Source organism: Pristis pectinata, chromosome 2 (genome assembly GCF_009764475.1).
Source record: "Pristis pectinata isolate sPriPec2 chromosome 2, sPriPec2.1.pri, whole genome shotgun sequence".
NCBI lineage: Eukaryota > Metazoa > Chordata > Chondrichthyes > Rhinopristiformes > Pristidae > Pristis > Pristis pectinata.
The window spans coordinates 110,592,785-110,618,743 of NC_067406.1; the positions used below are offsets into that span (position 1 = coordinate 110,592,785).

The 25,959-nt window shown below is 38.8% G+C and overlaps 1 protein-coding gene across 2 annotated transcripts in view; it reads left to right on the top strand.

The window, feature by feature from the left end:
- hhip (hedgehog interacting protein) overlaps positions 1–23,329 on the top strand; it is a 131,539-nt gene extending 108,210 nt beyond the window's left edge. The window contains exons 12-14 of one of the 2 annotated variants that reach the window (XM_052043839.1): positions 5,395–5,543; positions 13,524–13,652; positions 20,970–23,329. In XM_052043839.1, the coding sequence (XP_051899799.1) occupies positions 5,395–5,543; positions 13,524–13,652; positions 20,970–21,178 (487 nt within the window). In that variant the 3' untranslated portion in view covers positions 21,179–23,329. The remainder of the gene's footprint in view (positions 1–5,394; positions 5,544–13,523; positions 13,653–20,969) is intronic. The other variant, XM_052043846.1, reaches the window with a different exon arrangement.
- Positions 23,330–25,959: the final 2,630 nt, after the last annotated feature.

Below are 25,959 nucleotides of genomic sequence, written 5' to 3' on the forward strand. Positions count from 1 at the left end.
TTGTTTTAAAGCAAGCTTTTCTGAAAAAAGATAAAATCAGATCTTGCTTTCATTGGTGTGTGGAATTGAAGAAACCATTCCTAATATCAATATAAATATAGAACATATTGTGTTTTAAATGAGGTGGCATAATAGGCATTCATTGCAATTGTTTGAAGTAGATTCTGAGGTTCCACTAACTGGCTGGACTGACCTTAGTACATATCTTCCATGCCTGCAGTCTAGTTATTTATTTAGACACAGGTGAATTCATTTTAGTTTTAAACATGACATTTAATCATAGAGTAGCTTCTAATGTAAGCTGTAGATCAAATTAATTTTCATTTTGCAAGAAAATCATGGCTAATAGGATGAGGAAAAACTCAAGATTTCTGTGAATACAACAGGCATGTCTTTGCTTATTTTTAACAAGCACTGTCTGCTGTACTCTGAAAAATTCTTTTCAGCTAATATTAAGTACCTAAGTTAGAAATTATGTAAACAGTCTGAATTCATTTGATAGGTGGGCATGTAACATTATCACACTATTTATCTTTTTATAGAAAAATACATGCTATCTATTGCAGTTATTAAAGATATAAATCAATATTTTTGAAGTACATTAAATCTATTATATTACAGAAAATGCTTGACATATTTAATAGGTCAGGTTGCATCTATTGAGACAGAAACTATTGTTTAGAAATCAGATTTATTTGTGCACATTTTTCATGTGCAGATTACACATAAAAGCAATTTTACCTGGGTTAGACCACACAAGTGATCATTTCTGGGTGAAATCACACCCATCAGAAAATTGGCCTGGGCAGTTCCATGCGTGATTCCCCTACTCTGAGTGACTTTTTCCTCAACGTCAGTTGTGCATTTAATGATGTCCAAGTTGTGCACTGCATGTTTTCTGCCTTTCTGACATAAATTGGAGCTTTTGGGTTCAACATACAACCTACGTTGAACACTCACAGAAAAAGGAAGAGTGCATCACACAGAGATCAACAGTGTCACATCAGTTAAGAGGTCAGCACCATGATGTCAGTGTCTTGAACATGGCATCTGCCAGCCTCAGGCTTTAGTAAATAGGACAGTTCCCCTCACTGTTCCCAGCCTTTTGTGCAATCACATCCGAGCTGTGTACTGTGATCTTTGCACCCTTGAACATCTCACACCTCACAGTCACATGGGGCCATTTGTGGCACAGGGCTCAATTGAAGAAGACCTTCTCATGGGGGTGTCAAACCTCCCCCTGTTTTTTCCCCAACCTTAGTGAGAGCCTTTTATTGCAGCTGTTCTGTGGCTGCTGGGGAGAGAGAACCTTTTTAGTTCTGATGATCTCCATATTGGTCAACACATATAGTTGCAAGAATTTCATGCAGCTCCCAACAGGAGCCACACAGGTTCTGGTTTAACACATGATCCTGCAATCTTACATGCAAATGACTACAGCTCTGCTTTTAACTGATAGCATCAAATGGAGTACATGTTTAGCACACCAGAAAAGCGTACAATTTATTTACTTAAGCATTTGTTTTTATATCCACGTATGCTACCCGACCTGCTGAATATTCCCAGCATCTTCTATTTATTTCGAATTTTCAGCAGCTGCATTCCTTCTAGCTACTTTGGCAACATCCCATTGGTGGGATTGGTGCTTCTAGATCAACACCCAAGCAAATCTAATGTTTTAGTCATTACAACTCATTGAGAAAGTATGAGATATAGGTCTCCACCCCTGATTTAAAAAAAACTAGCATTTTCACCTACTTCCTCATATGAAAAACACTATCTACCTCTCTTTTCAACTTTCCTTTCATTCCAAAATTCTTTGCATGTGTAGTTACTGTCAAGCTTTATTCTTATGTCTCCTGAAACTTCTATGTAAATTCCTCCATTATACTTTCTGCCCCTCCTATGGCATTGAAACAGCACTAAATACCTGTTTCTTTTTTTGTCAAACTACATGTCCAACACCCAGTGTCGGATAATTGTTAATTTACTTTAGATGAACGTTGAAAACCAAAGGCGCAATTTTTGGTTTCCACAATACACTCAAGTCCTTCACTACTGGCTGCTTACCTCAAGTTTTCTAACCCCAAATCTTAGGAAGACCATTCAGATTCAATTTTGCATCATCAGTCTCTTCTGCTCGATCTCCATTCCATTCCCTCCCCAAATCTACGATTCTGACATGCCCATACTTTATTACACTGATGCGTAACAAAGTATGGGCACGTCTATATAAACATCAGTTTACCCAAAAAGTTGTTCTATATCCTATCCCTCAAATAAACCCACTCGTTCTTCTTGCTTGCCTTTGGTAGTTTTCATTTTACCTTTTCCAATTATTCAAATTCCTAGTTATTTTATAAATGGCCTCAGCGCTTCCAATCCATGCCACCTCTTCAAGCTTGCAATCCCTGCCAGTATGTTCTTTCCTTCTATACTTGGCCACTGATGGTTTGCCGCCTCCTTTGTTAATCCCTCGTTAATAGGATTGGGTCTTGGTAGTGCATTCAACTTGGCAAGGAATAGGAAATTGAGGCGTATAACTAATAATGTGGAGAATTACCTTAAATTATAAGAAGAAATAAAGAGACTTCTTGAGTGGGCAGACAGATATAAAATGAAAAATAATATAACAAAACATGAGCAATGAGAAGGTTTTTTCTGAAGCCAAGAAACTAAATTGGGTAGAAGTGCAAAGGGAACTGAGGATATCTATACTAAATTGCTTAAAGTACAACTCTAGATTATAAACTGGTAGAGCATGCAACAACAATACTCTGTTCTGTTTATTGTGGATGCAAAGGCAGGCCAAATATCTTAAACTAATATGGAACCGTGGTTGGACCACACAAAGCATTGCAAAGAGTTTTAGTCTCTGAACTCACTGGAGAAAATGCCAGCAAGTTTTTCCTAGAATTAAAAGTCAGGTTGAAGATATTCTGGAAAAGGAAAACCGAAAGAAACCTGAAAGAAATATTTAAAACTGTAAACTATTTGATGGCATGAATATGAAGAAACTGTTTTCATTTTTTGATGAGCCCAAGGCAAAGGAACAGAAATATAAAATACCCATATCAAATGAATCATTTAGAAGCAGGGGGTGTGCAACAGTTTCATTTTAACCATATTTGGAGGGAATGACAAACATGTATGAATTTAAACAAAGGTTCATAAACATGCTTGTTAATTACTACAGAGATGGGGTGCATTGCCCCTGTTTGTCTCATTGTTCTGCGGTTCATCTAACCCCCATCCTGTTTAGGGGAAATTTTAGAGTGATGGGAATATGAAACTGGCTATCATATAAAGAAAGTGGTTGAAGCTGATGGTGATGATGGATTTAATGGGAAACATCATGCACACATGGATTGGATTGAACAGCCTGTCCCAACTATTCTGTAAACCAAATTAAGATCAGATCAATATCTAAATATTAAAATAAATCAAAACAAATTCTCCTGACTGAGGATATTGTTCAGTGGCTCCAAAGCTTGGCCATGCTGAAATAAGTTAATTCATTTGCACTATTCTAAGGGTTATTCCAAGGCGCTGCAGTGGCCATTTAAACTAAAACTTTTGGTGCTTATAGTTGTCAATATTTTGATACTGGTAGGTAGGAAAGCACTAAGCAAGAAGAAAGCCATATTTTCTTGCATAGGAATGAAAAGTAACTTGATCTTGTATATCCTACATTAGAAGCTACTCTCTGTAACTTTAAAGATACGGTGCAGTTCTCATGTCATTCTTTCATCACTTGTGAAAACTGTTTAGCATGTTTTGCATATATATGTAAATTATGTTCATACAAAATGAGCTGGTTATTCTGCATGATTTCCTTTTATTCACCCTAACCAGATTTACCTCTTTGAATAACATAAGGGCATACCTCCTAGCATTAACACTGCTGAGGAAGGTCAGTGCCAGTCCACTTACGCCAGGAGTCCATCAATTTCTTTCAGCTTCCATTTTGAAAACATATTCATTTTTACAATAAAACATTCTGCATTGTGAACTTCCTTTGTACAATACATATGTTCTTTTATTGTTGTGTAATGCCATCATTTTTCATAATCAATTCATTATGTAAAGTCTGTTTTTTTGTCTGGGACTTATTGAATACAGAGTCCAATTGAATTTATATTGTAATAGATTTCAAGGCAATAGCATATAAAATTACACTAGAAAAGGCATTAATGCATTTGAAATAAAATGAATAACCTTCTGTTAGAATGGCAGACAAAATAATATCCCAGATTTTGCACAGAAACCCAAGTTTGACATTTCTGTATATGCATACCTGAATTCTTAAGTCCTAAACTTACTGCCAGCTATACACTGGTGTTTTTCAAACTGTATTTTGACACTGGACCCCTCATATATTTCATTAGGGGAATCCAAAATTGCAAAGATTGCCCACCACTTACAGAGGGAAAACCATTTGAAGTGCCTGTGCCAAGATAGACTTGGCACAGGTAGTTCTTTTCTGTTGGTTCCAAAGGAGATTATTGCAAGGGACTAGGATATGAATTAGAGAAGCAAAGGACTGCAGATGCAGATGAATTGATCATTTTAGTTATTTTTAATTGCTTGACTTTATTTTCTACTTTTTTACAATTTTTAATTATGTTTAACTTTTTAATCATTTGAATAATTTTTAGTAGATTTTAACAACTAACAGTTGTCAGTCCAGAGGTGTGACTTAGCTAGTTGTTTTAAGTTTCTTTCAGCTGTTTTGTGGTTGGATTAGTTCTGGCCCCTTATGTCTTGCCATTTAGACCATAGATAACCACTTACCTCTGAGGACTGGGTCAGCTTCTTTTAGCAAGTTCTGGTTGGGGAAACTCACACGATAAGGAGGAATGTGTTTTATAAGTCAGCTATGAGCCCAGGTGGTTCAACAATGCCTGCAAATTCTGAACCATTGTCATACAGGCACTATGTGGTCATTTGTGATTGTTCCATCATTAAAATAAAGAACTGTATTAAAAGATAGTGATTGGTCTGAATGATTGAATTGGTTCTGTTGATAGCAGTGCCAGAGACCCAGGCTCAATCCTGACCTGTGTGGAGTTTGCACATTTCCTCCAGGTGCTCTGATTTACTCCCCACATCCCAAAGACGCGTGAGTTAGTAGGTTAATTGGCCACTATAAATTGCCCCCCTTGTGTAGGTGTGTGGTAGAATCTAGGGGGGGAGTTGATGAGAATGTAGGTATAAAAAATGGGATGAGTGTGAATGGGTGGTTGATGGTGGGTGCGGACTCAGTGGCCCAAAAGGCCTGTTTCTGTGTTGTATCCCTCTGTGACCCTGTGACTATAAGCCAGCAGAGATTTGACATAAACCACTTCTCAGCCAAATAACATAAACATTTGTTATTTCTTTATTTTAAAATAGACCTTTGGTTCCAGAAGAATGTAAGAAATCAGTTTTGCCTCCGCAACCATTGGCATCAGAGTGCTCACACCTGTGTAGAAATGGACTGTGCACACCAACGGGAATATGCTGCTGTAATCCAGGCTGGGAGGGAGAGTTCTGCAGAGTGGGTAGGTAGTTTTTTTATTTGTAAGGAAACCAGTGATGATTATAGAACAAATACTATAAGTGACATTGAACAATACTATGAAGCAATACTTTTGTAGTCAAGAATTAAATGCTGTGTATGAAAATAACACTTTTTTAATTTTAGCCCTAAATTTATATCTGCGATTAAACTGATTTATTATATACCTATGGCTTCAATACTTACTAATAATCAAAGATCCCCATTGTTTAGGCTTTCTCGAGGTACTAGACAAGGTTGCTCGTTAAGTCCTTTATTATTTGATATTGCTTTGGAACCCTTGGCTATTGCCCCCCGGGATTCTTCAAACATATGTGGTATTACTCGCGGACAGAAGATTCATAAGATATCTCTTTACGCAGATGACCTGTTACTTTACTAGATCAATTCAGTGTTTTTTCTGGCTATAGGTTAAATCTTAATAAGAGTGAACTTTTTCCATTAAATATGCAAACCCCAATTTATAGGCAATTACCTTTTAGATTAGTAACTGACTATTTTATGTACTTAGGTGTTAAAATTACTAAGAAACATAAGGACTTATTTAAAGTTAATTCACTGCCTTTAATTGACCATGTTAAACAATTATTTACTAAATGGTCCCCACTGTCTTTATCATTGGTAGGCCGAATTAATGCGGTTAAGATGAATATTTTACCAAAATTTTTATATTTATTTCAAGCAATTCCAACTTTCGTCCAGAAACCTTTTTTTGACACCATTGATTCTAAAATTCTTTCATATATTTGGCAGAATAAAAACCCAAGGTTAAGTAAGAAATACTTAGAAAAACTAAAAAAGGATGTGGGTATGGCCCTCCCTAACTTTAGATTATACTATTGGGCAATTAATATCAGATATTTAATTTTTTGGATACAAGATTCAGATATAATTCAGTGCCCCAAATGGGTACACCTTGAGCATCAATCAGTACACGGATTTTCATTAGTTTCTATTTTAGGAGCCTCACTCCCTTTTGCACTTACCAAATTACGTAAACATATGATTAACCCAATTGTTAAACATACAATACGAATGTGGTTTCAATTTCATAAATTTTTTGGATTGAATAAATTTAACTTGTCAAGTCCTATTCAATCTAATTTTTTCTTTCAACCATCCAGAGTTGTCTTAGCTTTTTCTATATGGAAAAGGAAGGGAATAATCTGTTTTCATGATCTATTCATTGATAACTGTTTTTCATCTTTTGAACAATTGTCTAATAAATACAATTTGTCTAGATCACATTTTTTTCGATATTTGCAGATTAGAAATTTTTTAAAAGCTACTATACCCTCTTTTCCGACACCATATAAAACTGAAATTACGGAAAAAATTTTAGGTCTTAATCCTTATCAGAAGGGCTTGATAGCAATAATCTATGATTTAATTATGAAAATACGTCCAGAATCACTGGACAAAATTAAGAATGAATGGGAAAGTGAAAAACAGACGCCTTTACCTACAGAGACATGGAAGAAAATTCTTCAATTAGTTAATACATTTTCAATGTGTGCCAGACACTCTTTGAAACAGTTTAAGGTAGTGCACAGGACCCATATGTCGAAGGATAAGCTAGCCCGTTTTTATCACCATATAAATCCCATATGTGACAGATATAAATCGAATGTGGCTTCTCTGACACATATGTTTTGGTCCTGTCCTCTTTTGGAAAAATATCGGAAAGACATTTTTAACATTATCTCAACTGTATTGAATATTGATTTACAACCTCACCCTATCACTGCAATTTTTGGACGCCATTTATCTGTTTCCGCTTACCGTATGATTGCCTTTGTCACATTAATGGCCAAACGATGCATTTTGCTTAAATGGAAGGATCCAGTACCCCCTACTACTTTTCAATGGTTCTCTCAAACTATATCATGTCTAAACTTGGAAAAAATTAGGAGTGGTACTGTTGATCCTTCGCTTAAATTGAAGACATTTGGAGTCCATTTATTCAATACTTTCATATGATATAGATCCCGTTTCAATAACTTTTCAATTTAAAGGAACAGAGTTGACGACATAATATTGCTCTGTTTTCATTGAGAAATTACAGTCCAGTTTTTTTTTCTTTTTTGTCTCTTTCTTTTGAAATTTTCTTTATAGTTTAGTTTGTTATATTATTTATAATTTTTTTTATTGATTTGGGGATTTTTTTTCTTTTATATATACAATAAATCTTTTTCTTTCTTTTTTATATTATATTCATCTACTAAGAGATCGTGAGATCTAAAGATTTTTTTTATATTTTATTATTTTTTATGATTATCTATGTCATGATTGTTCTTGATCTCTTTGTATTACATGTACAATCATCGATGTTATATATTAATCTGTATTTGGAAACTAATAAAAAGATTGAAAAGAAAATAACACTTTTTTTAGATCTTCCTTTGAAATTCTGAGAACTTGACTCTGAAAGAAGGTCTCTGTTGTGGCCATCAATTTCAGAGGTATACAATAATAATTTAAGGCTACTGCTTAAAACTAGACAAACTAATAATTATTTGCTGCTTTGAGGAGAAATAAAATGATAGTGTTGGATCACCACTGAACCTATATACAGTAGAAGTGTCAAGGAGCAGCGTTACTTACCTTTTTTCCCCATTACATATGGTATGTGATAGATGGAAACAAGTGTACAATTCAGTTCTGTTTTATAACTGGTTTGTTTCTAGGTATCAGTTTGGGAAAAATATAAACAACTTGCATGAAATGAATGATGTATAATATTGTAGAATAGGAAGATATAGTGTTTGTTCAGTATTTTATGAGTATTGAAATGAAGTTCAATAATGATACAATGGATTAAGAAAAGAAAGAGAGATTTGTGTTTATATAATAAATTTTGTGACCCTTTGAGAATGATCAAACCCCCTTTTGTCCAATTGGTTTACTTATAATTTTTTTTAAAATTTCTTTACTCCCCATTATAAATTCCCTTGTTTCTGACTTTAAGGGGCCCATGTTTGTTTTCACTGATTTGTTTCATATATCTTTGGAAGCTTTTACAGTCAGTTTTAATGTTCCCTGCAAGCTTACTCTCATATTCCATTTTCTGCCTCCCAAATAATTGCTTGGTCCTCCTTTTGCTGCAATCTAAACTGTTTCCAATCCTTGGGTTTGCTGCTTTCTCGGTACAAATTATACATCTCCTCCTTGGATCTAATACTATCCCTAATTTCCCTTGTTAGCCAGGGTTGAGCCACCCTTCCTGTTTTATTTTTGTGCCAGGCAGGAATGAACAATTGTTGTATTCCATTCAGGCACTTCTTTTATATTTGCCATTGGTGGTCTTCTGTCAACTCCACATGTAATGTTTCTGCAACCTGTTTTAACCAACTCTCGCCTTGCATCATCATTTATTTAGGTTCAGGACCCTACTCTCAGAATCAACCATGTCACTCTCTAACTTAATGAAGAATTCATTAATATTATGGTCCCTCTCCAAGAGGCCCCACATTACAAGTTTATTAATTAATCCTTCCTCATTGCACAGCTTGTTCTCCAGCTGCTTCCTTGACCCATTGTTCCAGAAAACCTTCCTGATCCAGGAATTCCTCCTCCACAGCATTATTAATAAATTGCCCAATCTACGTGTAGATTAAAGTCACCCATGTGTAGATCATCCGCGCACGCCTGGAATTTTTGCCATTGTCGATCCACCCTCAACCCCATTAGTAATGTTCTCTAATCTATTTTAGCCAAGTTCTGCATCTAGTTCCCGTTATTTAAATTTAGGACTCTAGTCTCCAAGCTAACTACATAACTTTCCACCTTAATGAATAAATTTATCACATTATGTTCTATCCTCCCAAAGGGGTGTCACACAAAAGACTGTTAATTAGTCCTTTCTCATTATACAATTCGCAATCTATTATGGTCTGCTCTTCTCCACGGTATAATTAATAAATTGGTTAGCTCAATCCATATGTAGATTAAAGTTACCAATGATTAACATTGTACCCTTATTGCACATACTTCCTGTTCAATGCCTTCTCCAACATCACCACTAATTTACTAACTTTACCCATACAGGTTCCACATCATCAGAACTAATATCCTTCCTCACAAGTGCATTATTCTCCTCTTTATCCAGCAATGCTACCCCACCTCCTATTCCCTTTTTGCCTGCCTTTCTTAAATATTGAATACCCCTGGATTTTCAGTTCCCATCCCTCCCTGCAGGATGCACTTCCCATGCACATGGTCACTAGAGCCAGTGGAAGTGGCCCTAATTTTCCACACACACACAGGAGGAACATTCTATGGGTCTGAGCTCTACTGCCAGAACTTACCCTTTAATTACTTTCAATTAAACTAAATTAATTCTACTAATCACTCACTTTTCTCTCAACTCTGCCCCAAATAATCAAAGGAAAGTGTCCTTAACTCATAAATTGTAAAAGTAATAGAAGTACTCACCTCCTACAATTTACCAACAGTTGCCTCCACTCCATGTTACAGGAGGTGACATGTGATGTCAGCTCCCACTCTGCTGCTTCTCTCTGAGGTGGGTAAACCACTTCCCCCCCCCCCCCCCCCCGCAGGCTTCAGCCCCATCCTGCTGCTGTAAGCCTCACTGTTACTGCCCTCTGACTTCAACTCCTCACCCACCTTCTGCTCCCTCACAGATTCTCCTCCACATCTCGTACTGAGTTGCAGCGAAGATTCAGTCGACTACATGGTCTTCTCATTCTCTTATTTCTTATGATCTGCCAATTTTAGAATAACAAAGAAGGTTCCTTGGTTGTGAAATGCAAAAAATACTAATTCTAGCTACAGGGTGGTTTATATAAGAATTCTAAACAGTTATGTATCAGGTTATAAATTTCATGTTACAGTATTCTATTCTTTCTGGCAAAAGGACTTTAGAACATAGAACATTATAGTACAGGCCCTTCGGCCCACAATGTTGTGCCGACATTTTATCCTGCTTTAAGATCTATCTTACCCTTCCCTCCCACATAGCCCCCCATTTCTCTATCATTCATGTGTCTATCTAAGAGTCTCTTAAATGTCCCTAATGTACCTGCCCCCATAACCTCTGCCAGCAGTGCATTCCATGCACCCTTGGGAACAATTCTATCAATCAGTTATATAATTGAAACCTCAAAACATAAAAGCCCTGCCAAATCTCTTAACACCAGCAATGCAAGTAAATGTGACTTTTTGGGTTAATGTTTCTGCCATTTGACCTGTTGCTTGTAAAGTGAAGTCATGACCACTTAAAGCATATCATTATCACCCTAAATTTTGCACTTAAGAAATGGTAGTCAGGGTTCAAATCGTTGGGAACAGCCCACTTAGGTTTGTGGACTCAACTGTATAGAATCGTTCCAAATGGGCATTTCATCCAACAAGGTACCCCACCCCCAACCATAGGCCATCAGTGACTCCTAATATAACTTGGCACCCTCCAAAGGCCATCTGTAGCACCAGATCCCACAAAGCTCCCTATAAAGCTGTCATGGATTTTGATTCAACAAGACATTCTCTGCAGCAATATTTCTAAACATTTTTTAATGCTGGGAACTGGCTACCTTCCTAAATTGACATGGATTCCTTTAAGGTCTAAGCATTTTTGTCTGGTTTTGCCCTAGATTTGTACATAAAAGCTTAAAATTAAATGAAAGTGCATACACTGATGTATAATGAAGTTGAATAATTTGAAGCTCACCCTATTTAGGACACAACAATGAAAAATGTTTTCATCTATTGAAATTGAACATTTTGGAAGAAGTTTTGGCTGATGTAAAGCTGAGGGGCAAAGCAGGACATCGGATGCACTGCATCTGACCTCCAGCAAGACCCATACTTTCATGCTGCAGTGCACAGATATGCAAGTTCAGTGCCTATTGACAGCCACACTGTTGTCTGATATCCATAGGCTCTTTTGTGTTGCTGTTCACTGAGGCAAATAACAAGGATAGAGCTGCTAAGAAACCATCTTCATTGAACGTCAACACTCAATGAGTTCTTAAAGGTACATTCACACTCATATATACTGCACACAGCCAGCCGGTAGTCAGGCTAACATCCGCAGCATTGTGACCCTATTTAGTCAGTTGGCTATGTCGGACCGGCCGTGCCATTTGCAAGCCTCGTACCAGACTCCCAAAATGAACATTTCGGGCCCTGTTATGGGAGGAGATTACTAGGCAGACAGAGGCCTGTGATCAAAACTTCATTGAAGAAGGGCAACATCCCCACTGACTCCTGGGAACCTCTGGTCCATGGCCACTCAAAGTGAAGAAGGAGTTTTCAGGTCGGCACTGAGAACCATGAATCAATGCACCGGGAGCACACAGAAGCCCTGCATAAATGTTGGGATAAGTGTACCGTCTCACAAGCTGCCCACCCACGCATGCCATCAGCCTCCTCCTGAACCATCTATGGAGGAATCTGCAGTTCCCATATTGGCCTCATCAGCCACCTCACCAATTAGCAAGTCTCATAGTATTATGCTGATAGTTGTTCTTTCCCCGTAAAACAAAAAGAAATTACATTCTGAGTAAACCAGCCATTGAGTAAAATTACCTCAGTGGAGTGGAACCTACCTGCGACCACTTTCAAAATCAGCAGTGATGCAGCATAAATAGTGCCTAGTGCATTTACAAGACATTTTATGGAGCATACCTCATACATTTCACAAGCTCTATCATTTGGATTTAGATATGTGTTTTTAGCTTAAAGACCATGACCACTGTCCGCATTAGATTGAAAACTCATTAATGCTCCTTCATTCAAAAGAGATAGTAATTAAAAAAGGTACATTGTAAAGAAAATTATAAAAGAACATGTTTAATTTGTAGAATTTGCCTTCTTCAAAGCTAAAATTCCTAAAAGATTATATTTTTCAATATCCTTCTATAACCTGACCTAGGGTTATCTGATTTGCAACATTTAGATGGTAACATCCATGTAAGTGTTTAATTAGCTTTGAAATTCTTCACGCTTTGCTCGTTATCTTGCTAATAATTTCTTTTTAGCAAAATAAATAAAGTGCAATTTTATTCTAGTTTGCTTACTTGACTATTTGCTTTGACTCTCCGGTCAATGGATCTTGCTGTATAAAGAAAAATATGCCATCTTATGCTGAATAAATATTTATTAAAGTAACAGGACCCTCTGCAAAATTTCTTTTAGCTTTTCTGCCTTATGGAATGTAAAGGATGTTTTTAATTGTGGAATATAAATTAATCGTCAGATATATTTAGGTGCTGAAATAGCAATGTTTCTGGAATTGTAACATTGAAAGTAACATAAACATTTCATTGCAGAATGGTGAGAGTTCACACTGTGATTTTAAGAAGTCATCTTTACACCACCAAGGACAGAACTCTCTTGCTCTTCCTTCTTTATGCCCTCACCAACTCCCCTTCTTGTCCTCCACAGCTAGTAGGCAAGTGTTTCATTTCCAGACAGCTGTCAGTGACAGCTGAATGACCACCTGGAGGTATACAATAGCAGCTGGTCAGCTGGGAATTTCCTGTCCAGATATAACATCATAGTCAGCAGTGCTAAGCACACAATAAACACATTTTCTGCTGCTCCACTACTGAAATTTAGTTCTATTGACTTCAATTTAGTTTAACTTCAGAAGCAGTGTAGGCTGCAGTGCTGCTGCTTTACAGTGCTTTTAGTGCTATAAACTGGGATGAATTTCTTCCAAAGCAAAAAAAAATGCCCAACCTGAGAATGGCCTCAATCCCAGAACGTGGTGTTTATTAGGAGTTCAGCAATACTGGGCTTTGTCCCTCATTCCCAAGTTGGACCACATATATGAAGTTATTACTTATTTCCAACAAACACAGAAAAAAGTTGACATTGCAACATTAAGATAAGTTTTTTTTTAAACAGGGCATTATATTTTTGTCTTTATCTGCATATTCTAAACTTTCAGTTAATGAAAATTGTTTGATGAATTAACTATTTCTCATTTCCTCAACAGCAAAGTGCGACCCCATTTGTCAGCATGGTGGCGTGTGTGTGAGGCCAAATAAGTGCTTGTGTAAGGAGAGCTACACTGGACCTCAGTGCGAACAAGTGGATAGAAACATTGAAAGAGTGGCAAGGGCAGGTATTATTCAACTGCCAGAATAACATATATGCCTTTGGAGTAATAACTTGTATTAACTTGCTTTAGTAGTTAAAAGATTTAAGCTCTAGGTTATAAAAGTGACCTCCTTCAGGGATTTAGTAAAAACAGTATTTAGTTTGAAAGTATGGTCTATGAAAATTGGTGCTAAGTTAACTCATCTCAGAATAATAGGTGGAACTGTTGCAATTGACCTCAATGCTCATCGACTGAGGAAGGAACATCAGCCTGGATTCTTCGTCCTGTTTGGTTTCCAGTGACCTCTGCCACAATTTTTTCATCTGTAAATGTAAAATGAGGGGCCAGACAATACAAAGCTCTTGAAAAACCTTGTTTATGTTCACATATCATGAATTTTGAATTAGCTGAAATATTGGAAGATGTCTGCCATCCAAAGAATCTTATCTCAGTTCAGGTCAACACTTTAAGTCATCATTTTGAAGGTAGAAGCCGTTTTAAAACAAGGTTTTCATTGGCCAGAGTCCAGTTCATGATCCACCCTCATCCTCACTTGGAAGACTAGTAGTCGCTACATAAAGGTTAAAATTATGAGTCGGCCAAAAAAGGGGGCTTGGCATATAAGTAAACTTCTTCATATATTTCTTTACCATTTCCACCCATTTAACTCAGTGCTCAGTAAATTTGCCGGGATCATGATGATGAAATATTTTACATTATTTTTTAATATAATCTTTCACTGCATTATCAATCAGGTATTTTTAAGTATGGCAAGCCATCATTGTGATATACTGCACATTGATTCCTGGTTCCATATTTAAAAAGGAACACTCTCCCAGAGTCATGAAAACAATAGAAGTTTTGTAGTATATCATTTGGTGGTAAACATTTTGAGTCTTTGAACTAAAAGAGTGAAAATACTTGACCAACCTTATGGAATTCTTTACTTTCAATGAAGTTTCCCCATGGAGAAAATGTAGAGGAAATGGAGGGAATGTCATTTACATGCTCCACCTGGGGAGGAATCTTGTCAAAACTCTTTGTAGAACCTAAAGAGAAGAATACAGACTTGTAAGGGTTCTCAATGGTGTTCCTTAAATAAATAGATCTTGAAGTAATGTACAAGAACGTACAAGATTCTATTTTAGAATGATTATATGTGAAATCTGGATGAACCAGGTTTGATCTGGGGAAAGGCAAATTCTGTCATACATCTTTCTTAAAAATGCCAAGGTACAAATGTAGTCAGAGGCTGGGCATAGAACCATAGAACAATACAGCACAATACAGGCCCTTCAGCCCACCATGTTGTGCCGCCCTTCAAACCACACCTAAGACTATCTAACCCCTTCCTCCCACATATCCCTCTAACTTGAATTCCTCCATATGCTTATCTAACAATCTCTTGAACTTGTCCAATGTATCAGCCTCCACCACCACCCCAGGCAGCGCATTCCATGCACCAACCACTCTTTGGGTGAAAAACCTCCCTCTGATATCACCCTTAAACTTCCCACCCAATACCTTAAAGCCATGTCCCCTTGCTTTGAGCATTGGTGCCCTGGGAAAGAGGCGCTGGCTGTCGGCTCTATCTATTCCTCTCAATATCTTGTAGACCTCTATCATGTCTCCCCTCATCCTTCTTCTCTCCAATGAGAACAGCCCCAGCTCCTTTAGTCTCTCCTCATAATCCATACTCTCTAATCCAGGCAGCATCCCGGTAAATCTCCTCTGCACCAATTCCAACGCCTCCACATCCTTCCTATAATGAGGTGACCAGAACTGGACACAGTACTCCAAGTGTGGCCTAACCAGAGTTTTGTAGAGCTGCATCATCACTTCGCAGCTCTTAAACTTGATCCCCCAACTTATGAAAGCTAACATCCCATAAGCTTTCTTAACCACCCTATCCACCTGCAAGGCAACTTTCAGTGATCTGTGGATATGAACCCCCAGATCCCTCTGCTCCTCTACACTGCCCAGAATCCTGCCATTTACCTTGTACTCCACCTTGGAGTTTGTCCTTCCAAAGTGTACTACCTCACACTTCTCGGGATTGAACTCCATCTGCCACTTGTCAGCCCAGCTCTGCATCCTATCAATATCCCGCTGCAAGCTTCGACAGCCCTCCACACTATCCACAACACCACCAATCTTTGTGTCATCTGCAAACTTGCTAACCCAGCTTTCCAACCCCTCATCTAAGTCGTTAATAAATTTCACAAAAAGTAGAGGTCCCAGAACCGATCCCTGCGGGACACCACTAGTCACAGCCCTCCAATCCAAATGCATTCCCTCCACCACAACCCTCTGCTTTCTACAGGCGAGCCAATTTTGAATCCACACGGCCCAGCTTCCCCAGATCCCTTGGCCTCTGACCTTCTGAAGAAGCCTACCATGCGGAACCTTGTCAAACGCCTTACTAAAATCCATGTAGACCACATCTACTGCACTACCCTCATCAATCTTCCTGATCGCCTCCTCAAAGAACCTTATCAGGCTTGTGAGGCAAGATCTTCCCTTCACAAAGCCATGCTGGCTGTCCCTAATCAGTCCATGCTTCTCTAAATGCTCATAGATTCTATCTCTTAGAATCCTTTCCAACAGCTTACCCACCACAGACGTAGGGCTCACCGGTCTGTAATTCCCTGGACTATTCCTACTACCTTTTTTGAATAAGGGGACAACATTCGCCACCCTCCAATTCTCTGGTACCATTCCCATTGACAACGAGGACTCAAAGATCCTAACCAACGGTTCAGCAATCTCCTCCCTCACCTCACGAAGCAGTCTGGGGAATATAACATCAGGCCCCGGGGACTTATCTGTCCTAATATTTTCTAACAACTCCAACACATCCTCTCTCTTAATATCTACATACTCTAGAACATTACCCTCACCTACACTGTTCTTAGCATCATCAAGACCCCTTTCCTTGGTGAATACTGAAGAGAAGTATTCATTGAGAACCTCACCCACTTCCACAGCTTCCAGGCACATCCTCCTACCTTTGTCTTTAATCGGACCTACCTTTACCCTAGCCATCCTTCTGCTCTTTATGTACGAGAAGAAAGCCTTGGGATTCTCCTTAACCCTACTCGCCAAAGCCTTTTCATATCCCCTTCTCACTCTCCTCAGCCCTTTCTTAAGTTCCTTCCTTGCTACTCTATATTCCTCACGAGCCCTGTCCGATCCTTGCTGCTTACACCTTATGTATGCTGCCCTCTTCTTCCTAACTAGTTGTTCCACCTCTCTCGTCACCCATGGTTCCTTCACCCTACCCTTCCTTCTCTGCCTCACCGGGACAAATTTATCCCTAACATCCTGCAAAAGATCCCTGAACATCGACCACATCTCCATAGTACATTTCCCTTCAAAAATGTCACCCCAATTTACAATCCCAAGTTCTCGCCTTTCCCCAATTAAATATCTTCCCGTCCTCTTTGCTCCTATCCCTGTCCATAACAATTCTAAAGGTTATGGAGCAATGGTCACTGTCCCCTAAATGCTCACCCACCGATAGATCTGTCACCTGACCCGGTTCATTACCTAAAACTAGATCTAAGATGGCATTCCCTCTAGTCATCCTGTCAACATACTGCGTCAGGAATCCGTCCTGGACACACTTAACAAAATTATAATAACCCTGTTATTTTCGCATCTCTCCAAAAACTGTCTCCCAATCTGTTCCTCAGTATCCCTACTGCTACCAGGGGGCCTATAGAATACTCCCAGGAGGGTAACTGCCGCTTTCTTATTCCTAACTTCCACCCATATTAACTCTAGAGAGGATCCTTCTACATTATCTACCCTTCCTGCAGCTGTAACCATGTTCCTGACCAGTATCACCACCCCTCCTCCTTTACTCCCCCCCCCCATCCCTTATAAAACACTGAAAACCAGGAATATTCAATATCCATTCCTGCCCCAATGTCAGCCATGTCTCTGTAATAGCCACAATATCATAGTCCCATGTACTTATCCAAGCTCTCAGTTCATCTCCCTTATTCCTGATGCTTCTCACATTCAAGTAACTGCACTTTAGGCCATTCACCTTACTACTTTTGTAGCCTATACTCTGCTTCTCCTTCCTCAAAGCCTCTCTACTTGTCAGATCTGACTTTTCCCCATTCCCTTCTTCCTCTGACCTACTCCTCCGGTTCCCTTCCCCCTCGCAATCTAGTTTAAACCCTCCTGAACCACCCTAGCAAACCTGACCGCAAGGATATTGGCCCCCCTCAGGTTCGGGTGTAACCCGTCCTCTTTGTACAGGTCCCACCTTCCCCAGAAGAGATCCCAATGATCCAAAAATCTAAAACCCTCCCTCCTGCACCAACTTCTCAACCACACATTTATCTGCCATCTCCTCCTATTCCTACCTTCACTATCGCGTGGCACTGGCAGCAATCCCGAGATCGCTACCGTCGAGGTCCTGTCCTTCAGCCTTCTGCCTAGCTTGCTAAACTCACTTTTCAGGACCTCAACCCTCTTCCCGCCTATGTCATTGGTACCAACATGAACCACGACTTCTAGCTGTTCTCCCTCCCGCTCTAGAATCCTGTGGACCTGATCAGTGACATCCCGGATGCTGGCACCTGGGAGGCAACAAACCATCCAGAATTCATGCTCACTGCCACAGAACCTCCTATCTGTTTCCCTGACTATTGAGTCCCCTATCACTACTGCCCTCCTCTTCTCCTCCCTTCCCTTCTGAGCAGCAGGACCGGTCCCAGTGCCACAGACCTGGCTACTGCTGCTAGGCCCTGGCAGGTCATCTCCCTCAACAGCCTCCAAAGTGGAAAACCTGTTACTGAGGGGAACAGCCTCCGGGGTCCTCTTCTCTAACTGCCTGTTCGTTTTCTTTTTCCTTTTCCCTCCCCTGACAGTCACCATTCTGTCTACTTCCTGGACTCCACTAGTACCTGCTCTAAGGGGGTGACCGTCTCCTTATGTACAGTATCTACAAAACTCTCCCCCTCCATGATGCTGCGCAGTGTTTGAAGCTGCAACTCCAGCTCACCGAAGTTCCTCCAGCCTCAAGCACTAACTGCAGATGTGGCCATCATGGACCGCAGCAAGGTCCACGAGCTCCCACATCAAGCAGCTGCAGCACACCACCATGTCCTCCATCTGATCTAATTCCTTTTTGTTTCCCCCTAGTTTTTCCTACTTAAATATTTATCACAGATAACAGGTAAACCTTACCTTTACCTACCTACCAGCTACTCACCTGCCTTGCCCCTTTACACTGAAGCCCCTTGAGCCAAAGCCCGACCACTTTGCTCCCTCTCACTCTGCTGCCCGCTCCGACGCTGCCCGCTGGATATGGCGGTTTGCTTTTTAAACTGCTCGTGCCTTACCTGCCGACGTCACGCGCCTGCGCAGTCCAGCCCTCACTCTTTGCGACTAAAACTTATAAAACACTTAAAAAAGAACCATAAAAATCTAACCCTAGTAATCACAACCCTATTAAAAACTAACCCTTATAATTAAAACCCTTTTAAAAATAGATTAAAAAAAAGTAAAATTTATCTGCTCCGAAGTCTTCCGAAGCGAAACCCACAAAGTCATCCCACAGCAAGTGACTCACCTCATGACCTGCCAAGGCTTTTCCACCATCTACAAGTTACAAGTGAGGAGTGTGATGGAACATTCTCCACTTGCCTGGATGAGTGTTGATTCAGTAACAGTCAAGATGTTCAACCTACCCTGTTTGATCAGTATCCCCATCCACCACCATGTTAATTCCTTCCATAACACCAGCTCACAGTAAGCTGCAGTATGCAGCAAATATAAAATGCATGGCTGATACTCACTATTCCAACAGCATCTCCCAAAATGAAACCTCTACCATTCAAGAAGGCTGGAATGTCTGTTGCATTGGAACACCACCACCTCTTGGTTTCTCTCCAAGTTACACACCATCCTAACTTGGAATTATTTTGCCATTCTTTCATCCTTACTAAGCCTAACTCCCGGTCCTCCCTCCCCAACAGCACTGTGAGGGTAACGTCACCAGAAAGACTGCATTGGTAAAAAGTGGCACCTCATATCACCAAGGGCAATTAGGGATGGGCAATAAATGCTGGGCTTGCCAGCAACACCTTGATTCTGAAACATTAATGATTTAAAAATACCCTTGAAGGAAAGAATAGCATTCCATTTACCTTATTGTACCTCTCTACCAGGTTTTAATGATTCATGCACCTGGATTCCTAAATCTCTTTCCTGTTACATGCTGATAGTTTCCCAAAATTTATTTTGCTTTGTTCTGAAGTGAATGACCTATTACTTTACTGTTTTGAAAGATTGCTACAGTTTTGTTCATTCACTCTGATTGGCACTGTTCCTTTCTCAGGTTCTATCTGCATTACTTATTCTCCCACGGCTTACTCTCACTTGCAAACTTGAATGAAGAAATAGAGGGTTGTACTCCAAGATGTTCCTAAACTGGAAAAATTCGGGTCTGAAACAAATATCTTGGAACCTCACACTTGGCACTTCACACCAGTGAAAATGTGTACCCTTCATCTCTCCCATATTTTGTCTTTAAACTTCCAATTACCTCATTTTCTTAATAATCTCACTTAATACTTTATCAGTTACCCTCAAGAAGCCTATATAGAAAAAATCAATAGTCACCCCTTTGGCTTATTTGTGGCCTGAAAAAATTCAATTACATTAATCAGATAGATCTTATCCTTAATTTGGCTCTCTCTGCTTAGCTCATAAGTGTTTAGTCACTCTGTCTCCAGTGACAGGTTTTGATAGCATCCCTCCACTGATGCAAAATTGTTAGCCTTGTAGTTACTTGGTAAATAATGGAGAAATATTAACAAATTCCATTCTAGTGGCACAATTTCTGAATCAAGAAAAAATTCCAGGAGTGGCAGTTGGAAACTTCAGTTTCCCTACTTACCTATTTTAATACCATGGAATGGACAATGTTATGTCCTGGAGATTTAACTATCATTATTACTTTCATTATTATTTTTTATTTACATTGAATCCAATAAGTTAACTCCATTTTAGTGTCGTTAACTAATTAGTCTCACAGTTAACCAAAAGCAAAATACCGCAGGTGCTAGAAATCTGAAATATAAACAAAATGCTGGACATTTCAGCAAGTCAGACAGCATCTATGGAGAGATACACAGACTTAACGTTTCAGACGTTTAATCAGAACTATTTCACATTTTCACTGTGGTACATTCAAAAAAGTGCAATCAGAATTTATCTCAGTAAATAATTCTGTTATTTGGTTCATCACATAATTTGGATTTCTAAAACATATTATTTGGCCTTTTATTCAGAATTTTTTTTCATTATTTTCTTCCACAGCAGTTTGCCAGCAGCCAAGGAGGAATGGGAAATGTAACACCCCTACATGGCTTTGGTTCTTTAATGTGGACACCAGACAGTGTGAACAGTTTCTCTATAGTGGTTGCCAAGGAAGCAAAAATAGATTCAACTCTCAAGAAGAGTGTGAGAAAACCTGCTTACCAAGAAACCATCAAGGCACAGAACTGATACAACGGATGGATCAATAAACTGTTGACCAGACATCTTTTAGTTTCTTCCATAATGAGAGAAAGAACAAATACATTTCATATTTTTGATGTATATTTTACATGGGACTAAAAGATTTTAAAATTCAAAAATGGGAAAACAGGTTACTTCAGGTTTTTATTATCTAACCTTAAATTTATTTTAAAATGATGTGTAATATCTGAAGTGAAATTCTAGAAATTGTGATATCTGAAAAAAAAAGGTCAAATTGTATAAGCTCATTACTGGTCTGCCATTCACCAGATTCTAATTGGTGTACGTAGATTTAAAACAAAGACATTTAAATGTATAATTTCTTTTTAAAATTTAATATATTGTTTATGTAAATGCATGCTTAATGTCCTCAAGAATACAGTATTATACTGTGACCATTGAGCTGATAAATTGTATTTTTAAACATTACCTGTTACATACTGTATTGCATTTGTTATTATACTATATGTAAGCAGCAGCAAATATGCTAAAGTATATTTTTATTACAGTAGCTACAGAAGTAATTGACCACTGATAGTTCTCTTAAACTTCTAAGACTCTCTTTGTGGGCCCATATCTAAATGATCATTAAGCTATAACCTAGTGGTGAAAAGTCAAGGGAGGAAGTTATTGATCAATAGCAATTTAGTGAAGAAACCATTGGTGTCCAGTTACTATGTTTGCCAAGGACTATTGTCACCAGGTTTTAAATGCTTGGAGGTGAGATTTCATAATGCTGCTGGAAAGACAAATACCTAGAAATTGGGTGTCACCCTCTTTTATTACTCTAAACATGCACTCCATATGGCATTAACACCCACTCAGATCTTCTAAAAAAGTTTGTAAAACTATGAGTTTTGCGCAATGAATGATGCACTAAAACAGGATATCTCTGATTCTTATCGGAAGCCAAATGCAGAATCCAAAGCCTCCATGCTATTGCAGAGCTGACTGCTGGGAAGTGAGTTGTTGCTTAAAGAACCCTCCCCACAGCAGCCACAGAAAACACTGCTGCGGGGGTGAAGCAAAATACAAGGGGCAAGGCATTCTCCAGTGAGTCTGGGCATCCTGCAGTGATGGCCTAACCTGATCAAGACCCATGCCACTGTGAAGTGTAGGCTGGGATCAGTGATTGCAGTATACAGCTGAGAACTGATTTGAACAAAGATCCTGTGGTCAGTGAAAGGAGCACCACTGAATCATTGTCCATGATGCTGATCATTGGAAACTAAGGCTGGCAGATATTTTGTGAAGACTCCTCGGTTGTTTTCTCATTTCCAATCTCTGCATGGTTTTTCTGTGTGTGGTCAGTAAAGGTCTTTGGTAGCACTGAGAAGCTTCAGTTTACACCAGCAGTGGAGGAAGTGTGGATGCATGACCTCTGATGTGATTAAATACAGGACTGATGCTCGACAAATGTCAATCACAATGAGGTGAACTGCGCATGGAAGACCCCAGAGCAAATTCCCAAGGGGTGAAAGTTCACCCAGAAATTAACGCTAAAGCAAACCTATCCAAGAAATGCAGTATTTATGTGTGATTTGTGCATAAAAAAAGAGGGCTAATAGATCCAATTTCTGGGCAAAGTTTTTTCTCCCAATCCTTAACCATTGTAACGCAGCAAACCCCGCCCCCCCCCCCCCGCACTTTTGCTTTCACAGAAAAATATTCTGATACAGAACATTTTTGTTTCCCTTGTATCAAGTTAACTGTCAGATAAACTTTACCAGATTTGTATTCATGCAGTATTCTATCCTAATATATGTTTTGGACTTTACCTTGTATATTCAGCACTTAAATACAACAATTTAACTGTGAACTTGGGTACAGAATATGAGAGAAGTTGAGTTAATATGTGGTTTGGTGAGGCATTTGCTGCAAATAGTTATGCAAAGGATTATTAAATGTTTTGTTTAAAAATTGCTTCTTTATATCATCACTTAATAACCATGAGATTTCATTTTTCCAGTAAAGCCTTTATCAATTCCAAGCACTTACGTGGAAACAATTGACATGAGACAGAAAAAAATAATAGGTAGATTTAGTATTGAACTCAAATATGCTTTTCTTTAAATAATTGGTAATAAGTCTAAAAATAACATAATTCAAAGTGAAGAGAGTGACCTGAAATTTAACACGTTGCAAGGCACTGTTTTCGGTTGCTACCAACAGAGGAAACAGAAGTTCAAATATAAGGGAAAGGGTTAACATGTTTGATTTAATGTTGTTTACTGATGGTCACTGAGACTCCACTTTGGGTATTAGTCAAGAAGAGTATTGTGTAATTTCACAATTAAACTAAATTTGGAGGTTTGTATTTTTATTTAATATTTTAAGTCATAATTGAACATTATTAAGTTATCATTATTAAAATTAATTTTTCAAACAATATTAGAATCCATCAGTGCTAACCTTTCTCTAAAAATAGCTATTGAGGTATTGTTTATATACAATAATAAAGCCTTTTGTAATTTTTTTTGCCTCTGTGAACCTATCAATGCAAATTATGACAATGATAATGCTTAAAGAAAAAGCAGTTAAATGCAGAGTTTTGATGATTTCACCAACATTGTGGCAGCACATGTTGTAATGTTTCAGGTGCATAGCCCCAAATTCCAAACAAGAAAAGAATGTAATTGCAACAAATGCAAAGGACTTATTGAATGTTGCTCTTGATTGAACTTAATGCTGCTCAGTGTTGACCAGTTGTTAATCATGTGACAAATGAACTCCAAGGATACACAGAACAAAAAATGGACTACCTGGTGTGATACTGCAATGAATTTAAGTTACATTCCTGATAGGATGAATTAGGTGACCTCAAGCAAGATGCTCCAGTTTGTTTCGGTAGGAATAAAACATTCAGTATTCTCATCATTATTACATTTAGATGCCAGGCTGAAACCTGCACACTTGCAAGTCTGCTGGAAGGGAGGAAACAGTGTCAATCTTCCCTGTGACTTCACGCTTGAGCAATTAATCAGTCTACCTAGCCAACAAATGATAGCTAAAAGTTCCAGGAGTGAAGGAAACACAGAAATGCTGGAAGAACTCAGCCGGGCAATCAGCATCTGTGGAAAGAGAAACCAGTCAATGTTTTGGGTCAATGACCCTTCCTCAGAAAGAGTGATGGGTTTACAGTTTTCAGAGCAGAGTTGGGGGATGGGGGAAAGGACTGAGGTGTAAGGCAAAAGACCAAATGAAGATAGGTGAAGACAGATCAGGTGATAAAGAGCAAGTGTACTGGCTGTTATTATTAAGGCATTTTAATGAAACGGGTGAGAAAGAGACATAAGCACAATAATAGGAAATGATGAGAGAGCAGTTGATCCGAAGGTGGAAAATTCAATGTTCATCCCAGAAGGTTGCGAAGTGCCCAGATGGAAGATAAGATGTTCTTCTAGTTTATATTGTTCATATAGTTTACATTGGGCTTCACAATGGCAGTGGATGAGGCCACAGGTTAAAATGGAATGTGATTTTGAATTAAAGCTCAGTATCACTCCTGTGGACTGACTGCAGGTGTTCCGCAAAATGATCATCCAATCTGCATTTCATTTCTCCAATGTAAAGGAGGCAACATTGTGAACACTGAACGCAGTACACTAGATTGGAAGAAGACTCCAGGACTGAAGTTGAGAATGTTTTGCACATAAAGGGTAAAATATTTTATTTTCATTTGCCATGCTTTATTAAAATGTATATAATTGCACATGATGAGGTGTGTTGAAGCTGTATGGATGTCTCATAAAAGCCAGTTGATACAAGATCAATTGTTAATTTTAACTATACAATGGATGGATTTTGCTGGCATAAAACTTGAAGGGATATGTGGCAAAGTGAGCATTTGGAACACAGAGTACTCATAATTTCATTGAATGGTGAAACAAGCTCAAGGAGTTAAGTAGTCTACTCTGGTGTATGTGTACTTCCCTATACAGTGTGCCATTCAAAATCTCAATGCAGAAAGTGTTAGTCCAGTAAGATGTGGTTATTCACAGATGAAAAAACAAACCTAACAATTAGGAGAAAGTTTTTATACATTCATTTCTCAAGATGTGGTTGTCACTGGCAAGGCTCGCATTTATTGCTTATCCCTGAAAGCTCTTGAGAAGGTGGTGTGAGTTGCCTTCTTGAAGTCATTCCTGTGAAAGTGCTCCCATAATGCTGTTAGGTCGGGAGGATAAAGACAACTGGATAATGTAGGAAGGGTAGTGTATTTCCGGGCCAAAATGGTTTGCAACATAGAGGGAAGTGCAGATGGTGGTGTTCCTGTGCACCAGCTGTCCTTGCCCTTCTAGGTTACAAGTGTGGGAAGTGTAGCAGGAGTAGCCAAGGCAAATAAAGTGCCATGCCTTTTGTAGATGGCACATATTGCGATCAGGTACACCAGTGGTAAGAGAAGGAATGTTTAAGGTGGTCGATAGGGTCCCTATCAAGTAGGTTGCTTTGCTCTGGTTAAACATTGCTGTAGTATGCTCATACAGCAAGCAGAGACTATTCCATTACACTCCTGACTTGTACTTTGAAAAGGTATTGAAATGTCAGTCTCAATTGTCTCAGGATACTTGCCTCTGACCTACTCTTGTAGTCACATCATTTTATGTGGCCAATTCTGTTGAGTTTCTGGTGACCTCTCTGGTGTTAATGGTGAAGGAATCAGCAATGGTAATGTCATTGAATGTGAAGAGTAGGTGGTTAAACTCTGTATTTTTGGAAATGGTCACTGCCTGGTACTTGTGTGGTGCAAATGTTTCTCGCCACTCGTCATTCCATGCCTCAATACGGT